The sequence below is a fragment of the Phyllobates terribilis genome, unplaced genomic scaffold (genome assembly GCF_046119375.1).
Source record: "Phyllobates terribilis strain yellow unplaced genomic scaffold, ASM4611937v1 Scaffold_1__5_contigs__length_1240528914, whole genome shotgun sequence".
Taxonomy (NCBI): Eukaryota; Metazoa; Chordata; class Amphibia; order Anura; family Dendrobatidae; genus Phyllobates; species Phyllobates terribilis.
Genome location: NW_027362761.1, coordinates 1100642393 through 1100667625, shown reverse-complemented (window position 1 = coordinate 1100667625; position 25233 = coordinate 1100642393). Strand labels below are relative to the sequence as shown.

Genomic DNA, 25233 nt, shown 5'->3' with positions numbered 1-25233 from the left:
TGCATAGCCTGGGCAATTTTTCAGATCGATAAAGATGACCCAACTCGTGTTATCTGTAACATTTGTCAACAAAAGCTAAGTAGAGGCCAAAAAATACATAGTTTGAGTACTTCATGCATGAACCGGCACATGGACATGAAGCATAAGCTGCAGTGGGAAGCTCACTGTGCTACAATGCGGTCTAGCCGGCCGGGCCAACCACCATCTGCCCCATCTTGTGCATCTGCGGCCTCTTCATCCTCTGTGACTGGGGGGACAGCAGTCACAGCTGTTTTGGGACGCAGACCTGCCACCTCTTTACCTGCAACAGCCAGCGTGATTGGCAGGTCATCATTTTCTTTGGAGGTGGTAACACCAGCTGGTGTTGAGCGCCGTCCGACATCGATAGCACCACCTTTGGATCAAGGCAACCTAACATGTCCGCCTGCATCTTCCTCACAGACCGTCAATTTGCCGGGGACACCCTAATCAACCCCGTGTAAGCACAACAGCCAGCCCTCAGTCCCTCAGATGTGGACAAGTAAAAGACCATTTCCTCCTAGCCATGAGAAAGCTATGAGGTTGAATTTCATCATCTGCAAGCTCTTGGCTACAGAAATGCTGCCTTTCCGCCACGTGGACACAGAGGATTTTCGAGACCTTATGTCCGTTGCAGTGCCCCAGTACCAGATGCCCAGTCGGCACTACTTCTCAAAGAAAGGTGTGCCTGCGCTCCACCAGCATGTCGCACACAACATCAGCGCTTCTTTGAGAAACTCTGCGTGTGACAGGGTGCATTTCACCACAGACATTTGGACGAGTAGGCATGGACAGGGGCGTTACATGTCGCTGACTGGGCATTGGGTAACTATGGTGACAGCAGGACAAGGGGCTGCTGTCCAAGTCTTGCCGTCCCCACGAGTTTTGCGTCAATCCTCTTTATGTCAAAGTTCCTCCACTGCTTCTGCCTCCTCAACCTCCTCTCGGTCCTCCACCTGCACCCAAAGCCTGTCTGGTCATGCCACAAGCTATCTAACCACGCAGAAGGGATCCTGCACACCTCCTTACTATGCTGGCAGTAGGGCTCAACGTCATCAGGCAGTTTTTACTTTGAAAAGTCTGGGAAATGTGAGTCACACAGCTGCAGATTTGTGGTCAGCTCTGGAGAACCAATTTCATGAATGGTTGTCTCCACTGGACCTGAAACCAGGGAAGGCCGTGTGCGACAATGCTGCAAACCTGGGTGCGGCCCTTCGCCGGGGCAATGTCACACACGTGCCTTGTATGGCTCACGTGTTGAACCTGGTTGTCCAGCAATTTTTAGCCCACTATCCCTGACTAGATAGCCTTCTGCAGAGGGCACGGTCGCTGTGTGCTCACTTCCGCCGTTCGCATCCCACAGCTCAGCGACTTACATCTCTACAGAAGTCGTTGGGCCTGCCACTTCACCGGCTAAAATGCGATGTGCCTACCCGGTGGAATTCAACTCTGTACATGTGGCAGCGACTGTGGCAGCACCGACAAGCCCTGGTGCAATACGTTCTGACGTATAGCCTGGGCCAACGGGTTCCAAAGGTGGGGCAAATCACGCTGGAGGAGTGGTCTCAGATTAGGGACCTATGCACCCTTCTGCACAGTTTTGAAAAGGCGACGAAGATGTTTAGTGCTGACGATTCCATTATCAGCATGACTATTCCAGTGATTTACATGCTGGAGCACATGTTAAACAGAATTCGGAGTCAGGTGGTGGCACAAGAGGAGGTGGAGAAAATAGAGGAGGAGGAGTTGTATGCGGAAGGGCTAACATCTGCATGGTCCAGACGGTCGGCAGCACCAAGGCGGCAGGCATGTGAGGGTGGGGGAGATGGTTTTACCAGGGCGCATGGTAGCAGCCAAACTAGTGAGGAAGGTGCAGGAGCCCAGGAAGAAGTGGAGGACGAACTGATAGAAGACTCATCAGATGAGGGAGACCTTGATCTCATTTCTGTTGTGCGAGGTTGGGGGGAGAGGACAGAGGAAGGAAGCATGATTGTTACCTCGCCACCAACACAACAGGGACTTGGTGCTCCTGGATGCACAACACACGAGTGCCTTCTTGCTGCACTACCTGCAACATGACCCTCGAATTGGGAGAATTAGAAATAATCCTGACTACTGGGTTGCCACACTGTTAGATCCCCGGTACAAAAGTAAATTTTCAGAAATAATTCCTGCCATAGAAAGGGATGCACGCATGCAGGAATATCAGCAGAGACTGTTGCAGAATCTTACATGTGCTTCTCCACAAAACACCAGTGGTGCACGTAGTGAATCTCACAGTTCCAACTTGCCACCCGTGGGACCGTCGAGTGTTCAGCACTCAAACCGTAACAGAAAGACAGTATCTGCTGGTAACATCAATTTTGCGGAATCATTTCACCACTTTTTTAGCTCATCCTTTGCAAGGCCACAGGAGACAAGAAGTCTGACACATAGTCAACGCCTAGAGACCATGGTACAGGAGAATCTCCAAGTAAACATTGAAGCCATGTCTGTGTTACTGGATCCTTGCTCTTTTTGGGCTTCCAATCTGGATAAATGGCCGGAGCTCGCCACTTACGCCTTGGAGATCTTGTCATGCCCCGCAGCCAGCGTTCTGTCTGAACGTGTGTTCAGCGCTGCTGGTGGTGTGCTGACAGATAAGCGCACGCGGCTCTCCACTGATAATGTAGACAGACTCACGTTCATAAAGATGAACAAATCATGGATCCGAAATGACTTTTCTACCCCTGTGTCATCCTGGGGAGAGTAAAAGCTTGATGATTGGTTAAAATCACCTCACCAACCATTTTAAGCTTTCAAGTTACTAATCATGTTTATCTGTATCTTGGCTGGAAAATTATTTGGGCTTTGTAGCATTGTGCAGTAATGATTCTATTAGGCCATCTATACTAAGCTCCACCAGATTTAAAATTAATAATAATTTTTAGCTGCATCTAGCCCGGAAAATAATTTTGGGGCTCCGAGATGCGCAAGACACATAAGTGCCTTCTTGCTGCACTACCTGCAACATGACCCTCAGATTGTCAGAATTCGAAGTAATCCTGACTACTGGGTTGCCACACTCTTAGATCCCCCACACTCTTCGATCAACCTTTCCATTTTAATAACGACCAAAAAAATGGTCATTTTTGAAATTATAAGCATTAGCAGGTTATTAGAAACTGAAATCAAACAGTTTTCAACTCAAAACTTTATTCTAGGTGATGTTACATTTGCACATAGGACCCCTTGTTGGAAAGGAGTTCTGAACTCTCTCGTCCATTGAATTTGTCAGGTTTTGGATGGTTTCTGCTTCAATTGTTTTGCATGAGGACAGAATACCCTCCCAGAGCTGTTGCCTAGATGTGAACTGCCTCCCGCCATCATAGACACTCCTTTTGATAATGCTCCAGAGGTTCTGAATGGGGTAGAGGTCAGGGGAGCATGGGGGTCACACCATAAGTTTGTCTCCTTTTATGCCCATATCAGCCAGAGATGCAGATGTGTTATGTTCAGCATGAGACGGTGCATTATCATGCATGAAAATGATCTTGCTGTGGAATACACGGTTCTACTTCTTGAACCATGGCAGGAAGTGCTGTTTGAGAAACTCCACATACATTATGGAGTTCATCTTTACCCCTTCAGGGATCCTAAAGGGGCTGACAATCTCTCTCCCCATGATTCCAGCCCAAAACATTACTCCACCTCCTCCTTGTTGGCACTGTAGCCGTGTTTGCGTGGGGTGTCCATCAACCAGCCATCCTCCACTCCATCCATCTGGACCATCGAGCGTTGCACGGAACTCACCCGTGAACAAAACAGTTTTGAAATCAGTCTTCATGTAATGTTTGGCCCATTGGAGCTGTTTCTGCTTGAGTGCAGTGGATAGAGGAGGTCGACAGGATGGCGTATGCACAGCTGCAATCCTCTGAAGGACCCTGCATCTTGTTGTTCGGGGGACGTTGGAGGCACCAGCAGCTTCAAAAACTTGTCTGCTGCTATGACAGGGCTTTTTTGCCGCTGCTCTTTTAACCTGACGTAATTGCCTGTAGGAAAGAGTCCTCAATTTGCCCTCATCAGCACGCACACATGTGTACTGTGAATCAGCTACATACTTCTTGATTGCCAAGACACTTCATCCTGATCATCGCACTATGTTGATTGCAGTCATGCCTTGACCTAAACACTCCACAATTTGTTGCTTCTCAGCAGCCGACACATCCTTTTTCTTTCCCATTTTGGCAGAAAATGTAGGCTGCTTAATAATGTGGGACAGCCTTCTTAAGTAGTCTTGCCGTTCATTGGACACACCTGCAAAACTAATTAGCACAGGTGTCTGCAATTGCTTACAGTGATATAAACAGCCCTGACACACATCAACATTAATGAGTTTAACTGACAAGCAAACAAATTCTTCCCTTATCACTCCTAAACACTTTTTGCATAATAATTTGAACACAGTGTACATGTGCTTTTCCACAAAACACCAGTGGTTCACGTAGTGAATCTCACAGTTCCAACTTGCCACCCGTGGGACCGTCGAGTGTTCAGCACTCAAACCGTAACAGAAACACAGTATCTGCTGGTAACATCAATTTTGCGGAATCATTTCACCACTTTTTTAGCTCATCCTTTGCAAGGCCACAGGAGACAAGAAGTCTGACACATAGTCAACGCCTAGAGACCATGGTACAGGAGAATCTCCAAGTAAACATTGAAGCCATGACTGTGTCACTGGACCCTTGCTCTTTTTGGGCTTCCGATCTGGATAAATGGCCGTAGCTCGCCACTTACGCCTTGGAGATCTTGTCATGCCCCGCAGCCAGCGTTCTGTCTGAACGTGTGTTCAGCGCTGCTGGTGGTGTGCTGACAGATAAGCGCACGCGGCTCTCCACTGATAATGTAGACAGACTCACGTTCATAAAGATGAACAAATCATGGATCCGAAATGACTTTTCTACCCCTGTGTCATCCTGGGGAGAGTAAAAGCTTGATGATTGGTTAAAATCACCTCACCAACCGTTTTAAGCTTTCAAGTTACTAATCATGTTTATCTGTATCTTGGCTGGAAAATTATTTGGGCTTTGTAGCAGTGTGCAGTAAGGATTCTATTAGGCCATCTATACTAAGCTCCACCAGATTGAAAATTACTAATCATGTTTATCTGCATCTTGGCTGGAAAATTATTTGGGCTTTGTAGCAGTGTGCAGTAATGATTCTATTAGGCCATCTATACTAAGCTCCACCAGATTTAAAATTACTAATCATGTTTATCTGTATCTTGGCTGGAAAATAATTTGGGCTTTGTAGCAGTGTGCAGTACTGATTCTATTAGGCCATCTATACTAAGCTCCACCAAATTTAAAATTAATAATAATTTTTAGCTGCATCTAGCCCGGAAAATAATTTTGGGGCTCCGAGATGCGCAAGACACATAAGTGCCTTCTTGCTGCACTACCTGCAACATGACCCTCAGATTGTCAGAATTCGAAGTAATCCTGACTACTGGGTTGCCACACTCTTAGATCCCCCACACTCTTCGATCAACCTTTCCATTTTAATAGCGACCAAAAAAATGGTCATTTTTGAAATTATAAGCATTAGCAGGTTATTAGAAACTGAAATCAAACAGTTTTCAACTCAAAACTTTATTCTAGGTGATGTTACATTTGCACATAGGACCCAAAGTTGGAAAGGAGCTTCTGAACTCTCTCGTCCATTGAATTTGTCAGGTTTTGGATGGTTTCTGCTTCAATTGTTTTGCATGAGGACAGAATACCCTCCCAGAGCTGTTGCCTAGATGTGAACTGCCTCCCGCCATCATAGACACTCCTTTTGATGATGCTCCAGAGGTTCTGAATGGGGTAGAGGTCAGGGGAGCATGGGGGTCACACCATAAGTTTGTCTCCTTTTATGCCCATATCAGCCAGAGATGCAGATGTGTTATGTGCAGCATGAGACGGTGCATTATCATGCATGAAAATGATCTTGCTGTGGAATACACGGTTCTTCTTGAACCATGGCAGGAAGTGCTGTTTGAGAAACTCCACATACATTATGGAGTTCATCTTTACCCCTTCAGGGATCCTAAAGGGGCTGACAATCTCTCTCCCCATGATTCCAGCCCAAAACATTACTCCACCTCCTCCTTGTTGGCACTGTAGCCGTGTTTGCGTGGGGTGTCCATCAACCAGCCATCCTCCACTCCATCCATCTGGACCATCGAGCATTGCACGGCACTCAACCGTGAACAAAACAGTTTTGAAATCAGTCTTCATGTAATGTTTGGCCCATTGGAGCCGTTTCTGCTTGTGTGCAGTGGATAGAGGAGGTCGACAGGATGGCGTATGCACAGCTGCAAACCTCTGAAAGACCCTGCATCTTGTTGTTCGGGGGACGTTGGAGGCACCAGCAGCTTCAAAAACTTGTCTGCTGCTATGTCAAGGCTTTTTTGCCGCTGCTCTTTTAACCTGACGTAATTGCCTGTAGGAAAGAGTCCTCAATTTGCCCTCATCAGCACGCACACGTGTGTACTGTGAATCAGCTATATACTTCTTGATTGCCAAGACACTTCATCCTGATCATCGCACAATGTTGAATGTAGTCATGCCTTGACCTAAACACTCCACAATTTGTTGCTTCTCAGCAGCCGACACATCCTTTTTCTTTCCCATTTTGGCAGAAAATGTAGGCTGCTTAATAATGTGGGACAGCCTTCTTAAGTAGTCTTGCCGTTCATTGGACACACCTGCAAAACTAATTAGCACAGGTGTCTGCAATTGCTTACAGTGATATAAAGAGCCCTGACACACATCACCATCAATGAGTTTAACTGACAAACAAACAAATTCTTCCCTTATCACTCCTAAACACTTTTTGCATAATAATTTGGAACACAGTGTACATGTGCTTTTCCACAAAACACCAGTGGTTCACGTAGTGAACCTAACAGTTCTAACTTGCCAACCGTGGTCTGTATGGAGTTCTTCAATAAAGGGCCCAAAATTAAGATAACATAGACGGGAGAGGTCTCTATGAATAGGAATTCCTAAGAATGTGATACCTTGTGAGGGCCAGGCAAAGGGAAAGTTGGACTGGATGGAATCCTGTATGGATTTGGGGAGGGAGACATCAAGGGCCTCAGACTTCGCTGTATTGATTTTAAAATTTGACCATGTAACAAAGTGATCTATTTCAGCCATAACAGCAGGGATGGATATATGTGATTGAGTGATATATACTAGGACATCATCAGCAAATAGAGAGCACTTGTACTCGGTGCCTCCCACCTCAATCCACCTAATATTGGGGTTATGGCGAATTGATGAGAGCAGGTGCTCCGTCACTAGGATGTATAAGAGAGGGGACAGAGAACATCCCTGCCTTGTCCCATTGGTGATAATCAAAGGTGATGAAAATGTTCTGACGCGCCCCCTGGGCCTTGGGACATCTGGAGCCGGACCCTTTATGGTGGATGCTGGTGGTTGTAGTCTCCGTGGCGGCGACCCGGTTCCGTGGCTCAGGGCGGTCAAACTAGTGGCGGAACTATTTATGTGGTTTTGATGTTTAAATGTCCGACTACGCCACCCGTGGATTGCGGTCAAAGTGAACCGCCGCTGCAGGGCAGACTGATGAGGCTGGTGTTGTGGGTGCAGCAGAGCGTAGCATAACTCCCCACGGGAGGAGTATAGCCTCAGGGCAGTGTATGCGGAGGATGGGGGTGATGGTGCAGGGCAGCAGCAGTAACGACACGGAGTCAGTGATGCAGTCCAGGGCCTTTACTCACAGTTCTTAATATCCAGACCACTTCTGCAGGTAACGGCTGCCCACATCGTACTGTGCTCACCAGGTTAGGGGCTTAGACAACTCCCAGATAACTTTGGAGCGCTTCACAGGACCCCTTTTGTGTGTCCTTTGTCTGGCCTTTCTTACCAACCCTTCTGTCCGGCTGCCTCGGGCCTCCTCTTGGTAAACTTGGTGCCAGTTTCCCTGACCCTATGTGCTGCCCTCCTAGCGGGTGTAGCGAGGGGCTGCGCCACATAAAATGTCACAGCCTCCGGTTTCTAGCTGAGGGTCGTTTCCCGCCTCCACTAGTTTCGGGGACCGGTCTCCCCCTTTGGCCTGACCCCTCCACGCAGGTGGATTCGGGCGTGCGGTGGCGACTCGCCCGTCCACACCCCTGGGATCTCTTCGTTCCTCATTCCTGGAGCCTTCTCCGCTCCTTCTCCCTCTTCCAGGCCTGGGCCTCTGTTACTAGGCCTGCCTCTGGAGCAGAGCTCATGTAGAGCCCCTGCTCCCTGTCACTTCTGCTCAGACTTCTCTGCACTGAACTAAGATGGTGCCCACCTTTTATACTCCCTTCTCAATGCACCCAGGAACTGCTTCCTCCCTGCTCCTGCACTACAGGGTTCCCCTTCCTCAGTGTTCCTTCCCCCCACTCCAGCCAGGGACAGGGACTGTCGTGCCCATCTCAGGGGCATATTGGTCGCCCTGCCCCACGGAAATGTGGTGTAATGCATGCAGGTGTCGGGGTCCTGATCCACACTCCATCCTTACCTGAGAGTGAGATATCACACCTCTGGGTGAGGTGCAATACCTCTGCAGCAACCGAGCCCTCGGGGTGCTACAGTTCCATTTATCTTCAGCCTAGGTGACGCATTGCGATACAGGGCCGTGATTTTGACTATAAAAGGGTCCCCTAGACTCCTACCCGAAGCTTTTTAAGAGAATAATATATGGCGTGCCAGGAGACTCTATGGAATGCTTTCTCAGCATCCAACGAGAGTATCTAACTACAAATTTTTAACTGCATCTAGCCCAGGAAATACTTTGTGCCTAGTAGCAGTGTCTGCTAGTCAGCGGATTATCCCGGCTGTTAAGCAAGCTACACCACCTGTTGTTTTGACACTTAATTTTTTCAAAGGAAACGCTTTGGGACCACGGGATACTCAGTGAAGAGCATCAGGAGGCACCCCAAGGCATAGGGGCTGGGACTGGCGGTAGGACGCCTGGCGGTGGACAGCCGAGCTCGATCCTTATAAAAGCTTTTTAACTGCAGCAGCTTTAGTGGACGCTACTGGAGCTGGAATTACCGCGTCTGCTGGCATGAGACTTGCCCTTCAATAGATCCTTGTAAAAGGATTTAAAGTGTATTCATTCAAATTAGAGAGACAATTTAAATTAAAAAGCTTAGCGCTCGCTCGACCCACCAGCGGACAGGCACCAGTATTGGGAGAGGGGGGCTGGCAGTCAGGGTCCACCGCGGCTCTGGCACAAACGGAGGTGGCACGGGCAGGAACGGACTGGCCGTATCGGCTTCTCACTTTTTGGATTTTAGAAGGGCATGACATGCGTATATCTGTGTCTCCCCCTCCTTTTACTCCTCCACCTCTTTTCTTTTCACATGACTATATGTACTTGTCACTTTTCCATGTGTTAGTTATGTCTTCTGAGCAGTTTGTCAGCTTTTTGACACCTTTGAAGATGTTTTCTATGTGTTTCTATGTGTTTTTGTTTGCCTGCCATTGGTTTTAATGGTGTTCGAAGGTGTTCGACGAACAGTTCGAAGAACAGTTCGGAAAACACAAGGGTGTTCGACGAACCGAACCGAACTCGAACACTACGGGGGTGGCTCAACAATAAACAAGACCTTAAAGGCAATGCTCAAGAAGGTCGTTGAAAAGGATGGGCGAGACTGGGACTACCTGCTCCCATTTCTGCTTTTCTCGGTCAGAGAAGTTCCTCAAGCCTCCACTGGCTTCTCTCCATTTGAGCTCCTATATGGGCGGCATCCAAGAGGTCTCCTAGACATCGCCAAGGAAACTTGGGAGGCTGAAGTCACGCCACACCGGAGTATCATCGAACATGTCGCCCAGTTACAGGAGAGAATGTCAAAGGTGATGCCCATCATGAAGGAACATCTCCTCCAGGCGCAGGAAGCCCAGGCGAGGGTCTATTACTGGTCGGCGAGACTAAGACAGTTCCAGCCCGCGGACCGTGTTTTGGTGCTGATCCCTACCGTCGAGAGCAAGTTCCTCGCCAAATGGCAAGGTACATACGAGGTGGTGGAGAAAGTCACGAGGTTAATTATAAAGTCCACCAGCCTGGCCGAAGAAAGCCGCATCAAATATATCATGTAAATTTGCTCAAGCCATGGCGGGACCGTGAACCTGTGGAAACTCCTTGCCTGGGAGCCGCACCAGAAGGCAAGGTGGAGGAGGTCACTATTGCAGAGACTCTATCACCGGCCCAGAAGCAACAGTGTCGAGAATTACTACAGCGGAATCGGGAGCTGTTGTCAGAGTTGCCGGGGCATACTCAAGTGGTAAAGCATGATGTGCTGACAGAGCCTCACGTACGAGAGAATCTCAAGCCATATCGGATTCCAGAAGCACGCCGGGAGGTGATTTCGGCCGAGGTGAAGAGGATGTTAGACCTCGGAGTAATAGAGGAGTCAAAGAGTGGGTGGTCGAGCCCAATCTTCCTCATGCCGAAACCCAATGGAGAGTGGAGGTTTTGTAATGACTACCTCCGGCTGAATGAGGTATCCAAGTGTGATGCGTACCCGATGCTCCGCGTCGACGAACTCATCGAGAGGCTTGGACCGGCGAGGTACATCACCACTCTCGACCTGACAAAGGGCTACTGGCAGATCCACATGTCCCAGATGGCTAAGGAGAAGACGGCTTTCTCAACACCTGATGGGTGTTTTCAATACACGCGGATGCCATTCGGACTACAGGGGGCCCCAGCCACTTTCCAGAGGGCTATGGATCGGATCCTAGCCCCACTTAAGAAGTATGCCGCAGCCTACCTCGACGACATTGTGGTCTTTAGCCCAGACTGGGCTAGTCACCTACCTAAACTACAGGCCGTTCTGGACGCGCTAAGGAAGGCAGGATTTACCATAAATCCGAGAAAGTGTGCCATCGGAAAGGAGGAGGCCAAGTACCTGGGCTATGTTGTCGGGAGAGGCGAAATAAAGCCGCAAATCAAGAAAGTGGAGGCAATTCAAACCTGGCCGCAACCACTCTCGAAGAAGCAGGTGAGAGCATTCCTGGAAATGGTGGGATACTACCGGCGGTTTATCCCGAATTTCGCTATGATTGCCGCGCCACTAACGGATCTTCTAAAAGGCACCAAATCAATCATGGTGAAATGGACGGAAGAAACTGAGACCGCGTTTCAACAATTGAAGCTAGCACTGTGCAAGCAGCCGGTCCTGGTTGCACCAGACTTGAAGAAAGAATTTGTGGTCCAGACGGATGCTTCAGAGGTTGGTCTAGGGGCTGTACTCTCCCAAGAGATAAATGGGGAAGAACATCCCATTCTCTATCTAAGCCGAAAGCTGTCCTCCTGCGAGAAGAACTACGCCATAGTAGAGAAAGAGTGTTTAGCCATAAAATGGGCCGTGGATACACTGAAATATTACCTACTAGGCCGGAAGTTTAATTTAGTATCAGACCATGCCCCGTTGAGATGGTTGAGGGAGAAGAGGGGTAAAAATGCCAGGGTAACTAGATGGTTCCTAGGGCTTCAAGATTTTAACTTTCACATGGAGCATAGGCCCGGGAAGTTACATGGGAATGCAGATGCCCTCTCTAGGATTCCCTGCCTGGTGTCAGAAGGTGCCCAAACCCCCGGCTTTGGGCAGAGGGGGGGAATATGTGACAGTGTCACTGGTTTTATATGTGAGGGGAGGTATGTGTCACTCAGGATGCTCTCCTGTGTGAACTAAGGCTTACTTTATTTTTCTGCCAGCATGTTATATGCTGGTAGATTTACTCTGTTAAAGGGTGTGCAGTTTTATGGGAATGGCAAAGAGGGCGGGACGCCATTCCCCCTACCTTCCCTCAGGGTGTGGCTGATCAATGTGTAAAAGCTCAGTCCTGTTTTTTTTCCTGTGAAGTGTGGTCTGGAGAGGGAAGTCTCCAGACAGTATTGTGGAAGCTGCAGAGCTTGTTACCTGTGCAGTTTATGCTTACGAGAGCAGGCGGAACCCGCTCAACTATGAACTGAGCTATACTTTGTTTTGTTTTTCCGTTTAACCCAGAGGGGTCTTGTTTATTTTTTCAGCGAAACCCTGCACGAGTTTATGCCAGACAATAAACCAGCAGAAAGGTAACCTGAGAACGTGTGTCATGAGTCTGCCTCCTGGAGAGCCGAGCGAGTAGTCTTGCCACAATGTGTATAAGTATTCACTGTAGTACTGTCACGGGTGTGTCAGAAGTGACAGATAATCGCCCTGCAGTTGGTTGCAGAAGATCTCTTTGCTTGGCATTACAGACATCTTCTTAGCTGTCTCACTCTAGGACCCAGCGGCTACCTCCCTCTTGCTAATTGACACCTTGGCCTGGGGGTTTAAATACTTGCTGTTTGCTATAGGGAGGCACCGGTGATATTCACTTGTTCTCTTATGAAGGCTTGGAGCAGTTGCAATCTGCTTACTTCCTCTTTCGTGCTTGGAGGAAATTAAGAGTAATCTCTCTGAAGTCGGCTCAAGCTAAGTTACATTTCCCCGTGTTTGTCTCCTTTGTTGTCTTTAGTTGTTAGTGGGGACTGACTAGTGCTCATCTCCCACTTCCCTATCCAGGGCCAAGAACTAGGTAAATACAGGGTTAGGTTCTTGTGCAGCGATTGGTGAGGAACCGATATAGGGACGATAGGGGAGTTAGGGTGATATCAGATCAGCCTAGGAGGTCTCCACTTCCCCTTTCCCTAGAGTCTGGGCTTCCTTCCCCTCTTCCCTTCATGTTGGACTTGTTTTTTCCCACACCTTCCTTGAAAAGTACAATGGGTATCCATTTAACCCATGTCACGGCTAATGTCTAAACCCCATTGAGCTGCTCCTCTATATAAACATTACCACTGATAACATAAAGCATCTAAGCGATTGTAAAGAAGATCTTTCACCAGTTTCAGCATGCTAAATTGGCCACATATTGGAGTAGTGGATGCAGAGCTGAATAAAACATATTTCATGTTTTAATGTCTCCATGTCATTGTGAAGATATCACTTTGATCAGAATTTAGTTCAACTGGACGTTACCAGAGATTTGTCTCTGGGGCCGTGCACTTCTTCCCCTGCATGATGTTAATCAAACAAAAGCAGGGAGAAAAAAGAACATGCCCTCCTCTTCTCACTGATCTCAGTAGCCACTGTGTAGAAATACAGCAGAGATAAGTTATGTATCATGACAGACACTTCCAGATCTCATCTCACGGCAGACTAAACGCCAGCTACAATCCTATGTTTTAGCCAGAACAAAAAACATTGTCTGTACATTTTTTTTTGCCTGACTGGATATATTCTGGAGCCGTTTGATAAATCAGTGAAGTCAATGTGAATGGATCAATTTAAAGGCTATCAATTCTGTTCCATTTGAAAAGGATCCAGTTATATTCTTTACAATCACTGTGCCATCAGTGTTTTGGATCAGCAGGTCATCAGTGTACGGTCCATGTGTCCGTTTTTACCATCAGTGTTTTTCTCGGATGGATAAATAAATACATGACAAACCTTCTCTTATCCTTTGCAGTGTTTAATATGAACAGCACATGGCTGGCACACAGATTTCATCCATGTGCTGTACGTGTTTTTCACAGACCTATAGACTTATTTTGGCCCTTTTATCTGTGATATTGGAGAAAAACTGACATGTTTCCATGAGCTTTGCACAGACACCTGGTCCGTGAAAAAGCTCAGACATCTGAAGCACCATAGATTATAATGAGTATGTGTTGTTTGTGAAAAAAAACGGACAGAACACGTGCGTGCAACACGGATGTGTAAATGAGGCCTTAAAATGTAGTGTGCATACTACCAAACAACTATACAAGCCAAATATATAAGCTCCATACCAAGTTCTCCATTTTCAATTACTTCAAATGTAGTCCAAAACATTTCCTTCGACAGGATGATGTTTCTAATACCAGCTACACAGGTTGTGAGCTCTGCAGCAGCCATATTTGGTGAAATCTGTAACAAAAAAAAATATTCTCTTATTTATCTATCTAAAACCTTCCTACCCTTATTTACCTGTTTTAATGCTATCTTTATTTGTTTACTGTATTAATGATTATTTTACCTGATTAGCAGATAATATTCCAGATTAAAGAGGACCTTTCAGCAATTTTCTCATATTGAACTGGACATACTAGTAGCTGAAGAAGCAGTGCGGAATAAAACATTTTTTTTTTTATTTTGACTTTTTGTTGTGGATACATTTGCAATAAAAGTATTTTGCTCCAAATGAGATAACTTTTTATTAAGTCTAAGAGCATGTTACCAGACAGTTTTCACTTGGAAATTGTACTTCTACCCCCTGTATAATATTAAACAATCAAAAGTAGACAGCAACACTCAAAAGAAAGAATATGCCCTCAAAATAGCTTAGAGGAAGTTTCTCAATGTATAAGATGTAATGATACAGTTCTGATTTCCTAATCTAACCTCCTGTATGACCGGCATGATAAAAAAAGCACAGATGACTAATGCCTTTCAGATATACATTTATATATAATGATGGAAGGGTATGAGATATATTTTTGTCTTTTGTAGGTTTTGCTTCTTTTTGCTAGTGTGAACATGCTCCTATTTCTTGCATGTCTGCCATCTTAGACCTCAGTTCACATTGCTTGGTTTTTTGCCTTTCAGATATGGTCTCCATGTGGAGAAGGGCAGAACAGAGTTTAGCAGTGTCACATTACAAACCATTTTTTCACCTCTCCTAGCATAGTCAACTCTGCTGTACTGCCCCTCCCCCACACTGCCTGTCCAGTGATACATCAGTAATCACTCTGCAGTGAGATCAGAGCAGATCTCACTAGGTGTCACATAAGAGTAGCCCAGACCAGGCCAATTTCTCCTGTGTGAGATGTAATGAAAGCCCTGATCTCACTGCAGACATTAGTGTGATTACTAACACACTCTGGAATCAGTAGAGATGACAGAAGGGTTGATACTCCGACACAGCTAAATTCATCAGCACTACCCCTCCTCCCACACTCACTCATGCAGGAGGTTAGACCAGGAGATGTGGGCTGTATCATTACATCTCACACACTAAGTAATTTGCTCTAAGCTATGGTAGGGGGTGCTCTACTTTTCTTTGATTGTTGCTGCCTGTTTATGATTGGTCAGCATAATACAGGCAGAAGAAGAGAAGTAGTACACGTCCCCAGTGAAAAATGTCTGATAACACCCACTTAGACTTAAAAAAAAGCAAACTCACTTGATGTAAGCCTTTCAGTTAGCTAGTTTTGTCATGCTATACAGGTCGGATGGCAACTCAATTTTTAGTTTTGTTGCATTGCAACACTAAGCTGCTGGGTCAATACTTAACCAAGGACGTGCATGAAGTTTGTATGTAGTCCTTATAGCTTTGTGAGAGTCCATTTTTTTCGCAAGTTTCTTAATATACTCCAAAATCATACTAATACTTTATTTTGGATTTCTTTTAGGAAACAAACTTTCTTACTCTTATTAAAGAACATTCCAGGATACTTAGCTTTGCCCAAAGTTGTCAACTTAATGGAAAGTCCTTAAAAAGGGCTCGTCTTCCCCAGTGTCCATTAAAAAAATAGAATACGTCCATGATCTTTTTGAAGCTGGAGAATCCAGTACAAACTATTTTCATTATAATTATAATCATTTTCGTGTTCTCTGTAATTCTTCCAAATGTCTTCATAACAATAGTATGAGCAACAGACCTGTATTCCTTCAAATTTGTACTGTCTAATTATATTATACAAATGAAACATAGAAATCATTACCCTTATAATAACACACATATCAGGATCCTTTCTTTCTAAGAAGACTTCAAGCAGCAAATCTCCTGACTGTGGAATCTGAATCTGAAATATATAATTCAATCAATTATTTCATATTTTATTCAAAAAAATAGATCCTTATTAGAGATGAGCGTTGTTCTACTCGAACTGTTCGCCAATCTCAAATTCGAGCTGTTTTGGGCGGTGTTCGAGCCGTTCGGCGAACACGAACAATTTGAGAAAAATTCGGCTGTTCGAGGTTATGTTCGATAACTGTTCGTGCACCAAAATCATAACTGGATTTTTTCTCAGTAATGATGAAAATTAATGTTAATACGCAGTTTGAGTGTACAGCGGGGTGGGGGGAGGGGCAGGGGATGGATCTCTGCAGGAACAATGAAGATCTCCATTTTTTTTTCTCTTTCCCGCATTTGCAGTGGGGAGGTGCAATCTGTCAGCCTATCAGCAGCGCACACATGGAGCGAAGTGCTTTTTTTCACACAAGCAAGGGCATGTGTCATTGGCAGTGTATGTCACATGTCCTTGCCCTATAAGACCAAGCCATTTTCCCCGTCGCCACCATTTTCTCACTGCTGCAGCTGCGTGTTAGACGGCACCGCTGTTGCTGTGTGCGCTATATCTTGTTAATTTCAAGCCAATTTTCACACAAATATACAGATAGCTTGGGAGTAGGGAATAGTTGTGATTGCAGTCCTTTTAAGGACTAGGTTACAGCATTTCCTACGACTTTTATCAGGCAGGTCTGTGCTCTTAAATAGATAGGTTGTGGGAGTAAAGACTAATTGTAATTGGAGTCCTTTTCAGGACTAGGTTACATCAGTTCCTATCAGTTTTTGCCAGGCAGGTCTGTGCCAGTGCTGTGCAAGTTTTTTTCACAGCATTTGGCTGAATCTAGCAAAGCTAATCCTTTTTGGCCTATTGCAGAGTGTGTTAGTCAGTGGAGTAGCCTATCTGTGTTGCAAGATATACCACCTGTGTATAGAATACCAATTATTTTACTGCACCTAGTGAAGTAAAATCTTTTGGGCATAGCATCATTCTATTAGTCCATCTATACTGACCTCCATCAGGTTGCAAACTGAATCTAATTTTTTTCTGCATCTAGCTCTGAAAAAATATTTGGCCTTCTAGCAGTGTGTTGGACTTTCTCTATTAGTCCATCTATACTGACCTCCATCAGGTTGCAAATTAAAAATAATTTTTATCTGCATCTACAGTACCTCTGAAAAAATATTTGGGCTTCTAGCTGTGTGTGGGACTTGTTGTATTAGTCCATCTATACTGACCTCCATCAGGTTGCAAACTGAATATATTTTTTTCTGCATCTACCTCTGAAAAAATATTGGGCTTCTAGCTGTGTGTGGGTCTTGTTCTATTAATCCATCTATACAGACCTCCATCAGGTTGCAAACTGAATATAATTTTTTTCTGCAGCTAGCTCTGAAAAAATATTTGGCCTTCTAGTAGTGTGTGGGACTTTCTCTGTTAGTCCATCTATACTGACCTCCATCAGGTTGCAAACTGAATATATTTTTTTCTGCATCTACCTCTGAAAAAATATTGGGCTTCTAGCTGTGTGTGGGTCTTGTTCTATTAATCAATCTATACTGACCTCCATCAGGTTGCAAACTGAATATAATTTTTTTCTGCATCTAGCTCTGAAAAAATATTTGGCCTTCTAGTAGTGTGTCGGACTTTCTCTATTAGTCCATCTATACTGACCTCCATCAGATTGCAAATTAAAAATAATTTTTATCTGCATCTACAGTACCTCTGAAAAAATATTTGGGCTTCTAGCTGTGTGTGGGACTTGTTGTATTAGTCCATCTATACTGACCTCCATCAGGTTGCAAACTGAATATATTTTTTTCTGCATCTACCTCTGAAAAAATATTGGGCTTCTAGCTGTGTGTGGGACTTGTTGTATTAGTCCATCTATACTGACCTCCATCAGGTTGCAAACTGAATATATTTTTTTCTGCATCTACCTCTGAAAAAATATTGGGCTTCTAGCTGTGTGTGGGACTTGTTCTATTAATCCATCTATACAGACCTCCATCAGGTTGCAAACTGAATATATTTTTTTCTGCATCTACCTCTGAAAAAATTTTGGGCTTCTAGCTGTGTGTGGGACTTGTTGTATTAGTCCATCTATACTGACCTCCATCAGGTTGCAAATTGAATATAATTTTTTTCTGCATCTAACCCAGCCAATAGTTTTGGCCTAATACCACAGTTTGGCCACTCAGCTCTGCTCGGTTACCATCCATTGTTTTTTTGTGAAAACAACTCCAGAGTTGTGAATTAGTTAACCACCAAAATGAGTGGAAAAAGGCCTGCTGCTGGTGGAAAGGGGAATAGGCGTGTTGGGAAGGGGAAAAAAGGTTGTGTACGTGGGGTAGGTGTTAAAGCAACAGTAACATCTGCAGAAGAAAGACCATCTTCCAGCCAAACTAAAATGTCTACTTCTTTTAGCGGAAAATGTGATAAGATCCCTTTCTTACGGCCACGCCAATCGCTACAAATTCCAGATGAGGCACAAAAACAGCAGGTGCTTCAACGGATATCAAGTGCTCCTTTAAGTGGGCTCTCATCCACATCCACTTCAACATCACAAATACTCCAGTCCTCAAAGGTGTCACCCAAATCGCACTTGCTTCCTCACAGCTCCCAAATCTCCAGCTGCCCGTCTGAGTATGAGGTAGAACAGATGGTTGAGTCTGCAGAGCTGTTTACTCATACTATAGCCTGGGAATCAGAGGTCGACTCCAGCGCTTCTGTGAATCCAGACGAGGAAATGATCTGCACTGATGCCCAGAATCTTTATGAGTCGGATCCAGGACCAGACGCAGAAGGTTCTGACCATAATGTAGACCCTCATTCCCAAACTGTAACTCCTGTTGGTGGAGACAATGAGGAAGACGATGATAAGACTCAAATACCTGATTGGAGCGACAACTTTAGTTTTTTGTCAGGGCAGGAACAGGTTGGCTCTGAGGACGACGGGTGTGATAACACACAGGGTGATGATGATGAGGTTGGAGATCCCACTTACTGTCAACCCACAGTCAGCCAAGAGATGAGGTCAGCAGAGGAGGTGGAGGAAGATGCTAGTGACGACGAGGTCAGGTTGCGCCTTCCTGGACAGAGACGTAGTACTGGAAGCACGTCAACAACTGCATCCTCAAACACAACTCTGCCTCTCACCACAAGTCGTGGTGGCTCTTCAGGTCGCATGGGTGCTAAGCCTTGCATAGCCTGGGCATTTTTTCAGATCGATAAAGATGACCCAACTCGTGTTATCTGTAACATTTGTCAGCAAAAGCTAAGTAGAGGCCAAAAAATACATAGTTTGAGTACTTCATGCATGAACCGGCACATGGACATGAAGCATAAGTTGCAGTGGGAAGCTCAGTGTGCTACAATGCGGCCTAGCCGGCCGGGCCAACCACCGTCTGCCATATCTTGTGCATCCACGGCCTCTTCATCCTCTGTGACTGGGGGGACAGCAGTCACACCTGTTTTGGGGCGCAGACCTGCCACCTCTTTACCCGCAACAGCCAGCGTGATTGGCAGGTCATCATTTTCTTTGGAGGTGGTAACACCAGCTGGTGTTGAGCGCTGTCCGACATCGATAGCACCACCTTTGGATCAAGGCAACCTAACATGTCCGCCTGCATCTTCCTCACAGACCGGCAGTTTGCCGAGGACACCCTTATCAACCCCGTCTAAGCACAATAGCCAGCCCTCGGTCCCTCAGATGTGGACAAGTAAAAGACCATTTCCTCCTAGCCATGAGAAAGCTAAGAGGTTGAATTTCACCATCTGCAAGCTCTTGGCTACAGAAATGTTGCCTTTCCGCCTGGTGGACACAGAATATTTTCGAGACCTTATGTCCGTCGCAGTGCCCCAGTACCAGATGCCCAGTCGGCACTACTTCTCAAAGAAAGGTGTGCCTGCGCTCCACCAGCATGTCGCACACAACATCACCGCTTCTTTGAGAAACTCTGTGTGTGACAGGGTGCATTTCACCACAGACACTTGGACGAGTAGGCATGGACAGGGGCATTACATGTCGCTGACTGGGCACTGGGTAACTATGGTGACAGCAGGACAAGGGGCTGCTATCCAAGTCTTGCCGTCCCCACGAGTTGTGCGTCAATCCTCTTTATGTCAAAGTTCCTCCACTGCTTCTGCCTCCTCAACCTCCTCTCGGTCTTCCACCTGCACCCAAAGCCTGTCTGGTCATGCCACAAGCTTTCTAACTGCGCAGAAGGGATCCTGCACACCTCCTTACTATGCTGGCAGTAGGGCTCAACGTCATCAGGCGGTTTTTACTTTGAAATGTCTGGGAAATGTGAGTCACACAGCTGAGGAGTTGTGGTCAGCTCTGGAGAACCAATTTCATGAATGGCTGTCTCCACTGGACCTGAAACCAGGGAAGGCCGTGTGCGACAATGCTGCAAACCTGGGTGCGGCCCTTCGCCGGGGCAATGTCACACACGTGCCTTGTATGGCTCACGTGTTGAACCTGATTGTCCAGCAATTTTTAGCCCACTATCCCAGACTAGATGGCCTTCTGCAGAGGGCACGGTCGCTGTGTGCTCACTTCCGCCGTTCGCATCCCGCAGCTCAGCGACTTACATCTCTACAGAAGTCGTTGGGCCTGCCACTTCACCGGCTAAAATGCGATGTGCCTACCCGGTGGAATTCAACTCTGCACATGTTGCAGCGACTGTGGCAGCACCGACACGCCCTGGTGCAATACGTTCTGACGTATAGCCTGGGCCAACGAGATCCAGAGGTGGGGCAAATCATGCTGGAGGAGTGGTCTCAGATCAGGGACCTATGCACCCGTCTGCACAGTTTTGAAATGGCGACGAAGATGTTTAGTGCTGATGATGCCATTATCAGCATGACTTTTCCGGTGATTTACATGCTGGAGCACATGTTAAACAGAATTCGGAGTCAGGTGGTGGCACAAGAGGAGGTGGAGGAAGTAGAGGAGGAGGAGTTGTATGCGGAAGGGCTAACATCTGCAAGGTCCAGACGGTCGGCAGCACCAAGGCGGCAGGCATGTGAGGGTGGGGGAGATGGTTTTACCAGGGCGCATGGTAGCAGCCAAACTAGTGAGGAAGGTGCAGGAGCCCAGGAAGAAGTGGAGGACGAACTGATGGAAGACTCATCAGATGAGGGAGACCTTGATCACATTTCTGTTGTGCGAGGTTGGGGGGAGAGGACAGAGGAAGGAAGCATGATTGTTACCTCGCCACCAACACAACAGGGACTTGGTGCTCCTGGATGCGCAACACACATGAGTGCCTTCTTGCTGCACTACCTGCAACATGACCCTCGAATTGTGAGAATTAGAAATAATCCTGACTACTGGGTTGCCACACTGTTAGATCCCCGGTACAAAAGTAAATTTGCAGAAATTATTCCTGCCATAGAAAGGGATGCACGCATGCAGGAGTATCAGCAGAGACTGTTGCAGAATCTTACATGTGCTTTTCCACAAAACACCAGTGGTGCACGTAGTGAATCTCACAGTTCCAACTTGCCAACCGTGGGACCGTCAAGTGTTCAGCACTCAAACCGTAACAGAACCACAGTATCTGCTGGTAACATCAATTTTGCGGAATCATTTCACCACTTTTTTAGCCCATCCTTTGCAAGGCCACAGGAGACAAGAAGTCTGACACATAGTCAACGCCTAGAGACGATGGTACAGGAGTATCTCCAAGTAAACATTGAAGCCACGACTGTGTCACTGGACCCTTGCTCTTTTTGGGCTTCCAATCTGGATAAATGGCCGGAGCTAGCCACTTACGCCTTGGAGATCTTGTCATGCCCCGCAGCCAGCGTTCTGTCTGAACATGTGTTCAGCGCTGCTGGTGGTGTGCTGACAGATAAGCGCACGCGGCTCTCCACTGATAATGTAGACAGACTCACGTTCATAAAGATGAACAAATCATGGATCCGAAACGACTTTTCTACCCCTGTGTCATCCTGGGGAGAGTAAAAGCTTGATGATTGGTTAAAATCACCCTACCAACCGTTTTAAGCTTTCAAATTACTAATCATGCTTATCTGTATCTTGACTGGAAAATAATTTGGGCTTTGTAGCAGTGTGCAGCACTGATCCTATTAGGCCATCTATAATAAGCTCCACCAGATTTAAAATTAAGAATAATTTTTAGCTGCATCTAGCCCGGAAAATAATTTTGGGGCTCTGAGATGCGCAAGACACATAAGTGCCTTCTTGCTGCACTACCTGCAGCATGACCCTCATATTGTCAGAATTCGAAGTAATCATGACTACTGGGTTGCCACACTCTTAGATCCCCCAAACTTTTCGATCAACCTTTTCATTTTAATAAAGACCAAAAAAATGGTCATTTTTGAAATTATAAGCATTAGCAGGTTGTTAGAAACTGAAATCAAACAGTTTTCAACTCAAAACTTTATTCTAGGTGATGTTACATTTTCACATAGGACCCCTTGTTCGAAAGGAGCTTCTGAACTCTCTCGTCCATTGAATTTGTCAGGTTTTGGATGGTTTCTGCTTCAATTGTTTTGCATGAGGACAGAATACCCTCCCAGAGCTGTTGCTTAGATGTGAACTGCCTCCCGCCATCATAGACACTCCTTTTAATGATGCTCCAAAGGTTCTGAATGGGGTAGAGGTCAGGGGAGCATGGGGGTCACACCATAAGTTTGTCCCCTTTTATGCCCATATCAGCCAGAGATGCAGATGTTTTATGTGCAGCATGAGATGGTGCATTATCATGCAGAAAAATGATCTTGCTGTGAAATACACGGTTCTTCTTCTTGAACCATGGCAGGAAGTGCTGTTTGAGAAAATCCACATACATTATGGAGTTCATCTTTAGCACCTTCAGGGATCCTAAAGGGGCCGACAATCTCTCTCCCCATGATTCCAGCCCAAAACATTACTCCACCTCCTCCTTGTTGGCGCTGTAGCCGTGTTTGCGTGGGGTGTCTATCAACCAGCCATCCTCCACTCCATCCATCTGGACCATCGAGCGCTGCACGGCACTCATCCGTGAACAAAACAGTTTTGAAATCAGTCTTCATGTAATGTTTGGCCCACTGGAGCCGTTTCTGCTTGTGTGAAGTGGATAGAGGAGGTCGACAGGATGGCGTATGCACAGCTGCAAACCTCTGAAGGACCCTGCATCTTGTTGTTCGGGGGACGTTTGAGGCACAAGCAGCTTCAAAAACTTGTCTGCTGCTATGACAAGGCTTTTCTGCCGCTGCTCTTTCAACCTTACGTAATTGCCTGTAGGAAAGAGTCCTCAATTTGCCCTTATCAGCACGCACACGTGTGTACTGTGAATCAGCTACATACTTCTTGATTGCCAAGACACTTCATCCTGATCATCGCACAATGTTGATTGTAGTCATGCCTTGACCTAAACACTCCACAATTTGTTGCTTCTCAGCAGCCGACACATCCTTTTTCTTTCCCATTTTGGCAGAAAATGTAGGCTGGGGTTCGGCGGAGGAGCTCGATGATTTCATGAGGCGGCTTAACACCAATGAGTGGGGCATTAAATTGATGTATACTTACAGCCTTACACGCTTGGACTTCCTGGACGTCACTCTGGTGGTGGACTCACACTCCCTCATCCAGACTGACGTCTATAGGAAGCCCACAGCGGTGAACTCTTTGGTGCATGCTGCCTCTGGTCACACCCTATCCACTATTAGGGCCGTCCCGGTCGGACAATTCCTCAGGATTAAGCGCATTTGCTCGACGGAAGCCAACTTTGATAGGCAGGCGGCAGTTCTAACACAACGCTTCAAACAGAGAGGCTACAGTAATCGTTGCATCGGCCGTGGCTATGGAAGGGCCCGCAGCACCCCCCGCAGTTCTCTACTATATCCTCCTCCGAGATCATCCTCCTCCGGGCCTCCTGAGAGGACCCGCTTCATTTCCACTTATAATCATGAGTGGGTCACTATGAGGCGGGTCCTCTCACGACATTGGAATGTTCTTGGGGCGGAGCCCTCCCTGAGGGATGTGGTGGGACAATTTCCACTCATGACTGCCAGACGAGCTAGAAATCTGGGTGATCTGGTCACTTCAAGTCATTATGTCCCACCAGCACCTAACCCTTTCGGGTCGCGCGGTCCCAGGGTTGGGTCCTATCCATGTGGCCATTGCAGGGCCTGCGCTAATGTCCTTCGCAGTTCGTCTTTCACGAATTCAGATGGCTCCCGCACATACCGAATCCTCAGATATATTTCCTGTAGTACAACACACGTGGTCTATTATGCCACGTGTAGTTGTCAGAAAATCTATGTAGGTCTTACGACAAGGGAATTGAGGATTCGGGTGCGGGAGCATGTGCGGGACATTGGCGCAGCTAAATCTGTGTCGGACCCCCGTGAGCTCAGAACTTTACCACGACATTTCAAACAAGTTCACGATTGTGACCCACACAGCCTTCTGGTGCGTGGAATCGATGTGGTACATCTGGGCTCTCGGGGGGGTGACTACAAACTTTGCCTTGCACAAAAAGAGGCCAGGTGGATCAGTACCCTGGACACCCTGGCACCGCGTGGCCTCAATGAAAATCTGAGCTTCTCCTCATTTTTGTGATTGGGCCTCCTTGTTTGGCTTTGCTCTCCCTCAGTGTTTATTTTTTCTGATCTAAAATCCGTGCTCTAGTTTTTAGCCTGTTTTTTTTATTATTTGTTTTTAATTTTGTTGTTTCTTACCCTTCTAGACTCGAGGCTACTAACTCATTATCTTTGTGCACCATATGGACCTTCTTCAATCTATTGTTCAAGGCATCCTATAGCTGATAACATGGAGCATCTTTCAAGAGCCCCTCGACTATCATCCTTCCTTTCCTTGTGGGAAATGGTCCCATGCCGACTAGTATCCACATATATACCTGGACTCATATATATTTATCCTTTTGGGTACTTATTGTAACTATCTAGGAGTTTTTTGATGGATCCCTATTATAATTATGCTCCATTAAGTTATCTTACGCATCTGTTTGTGCCTGAGAGCATCTTGTCTTATTTAATGTGTATTATACTTTCTAGTCATTTGCTCTCTATCTTCTGTCTGTATTCCTAATATTTATCCTTTCTTACACATTGATGGTGCGTGTTCTCTGGCTCCTGGCTGACCCATGCCCGTGTCCGGCTGTCTCCTGTCCCTGGCGCGCCCCTGGGAGCGTTTCCTAGGCGCGCTACCTGGCGCGCGCTCGGGACTTGACAGCTGTGACGTGTGCGGCGGGGGGCGCGGCTCCGGGTACACGCGCCGCTACATACCAATGTGCTTCTCCTTTATCCATCACGTGATTAGTGGTGGGCGTATATAATCAGGTCCTGCCGGGTACACATACAGCGCCTCTTGATAAAGAAGAGCGAAACGCGCGTCGGGGCGCGTCTTTA

General features: G+C 46.5%; 1 protein-coding gene across 4 annotated transcripts in view; it reads right to left on the bottom strand.

The window, feature by feature from the left end:
• The window catches only part of ARAP2 (ArfGAP with RhoGAP domain, ankyrin repeat and PH domain 2), a 593408-nt gene that overhangs the window by 136727 nt on the left and 431448 nt on the right, over positions 1–25233 (bottom strand). For all 4 annotated transcript variants that reach the window (XM_073646268.1, XM_073646261.1, XM_073646254.1 and 1 more), the window contains 2 exons: positions 15778–15858; positions 13864–13981 (listed from right to left, as the gene is read on the bottom strand). In XM_073646268.1, coding sequence (XP_073502369.1) covers positions 13864–13981; positions 15778–15858 — 199 coding nt within the window. The remainder of the gene's footprint in view (positions 1–13863; positions 13982–15777; positions 15859–25233) is intronic.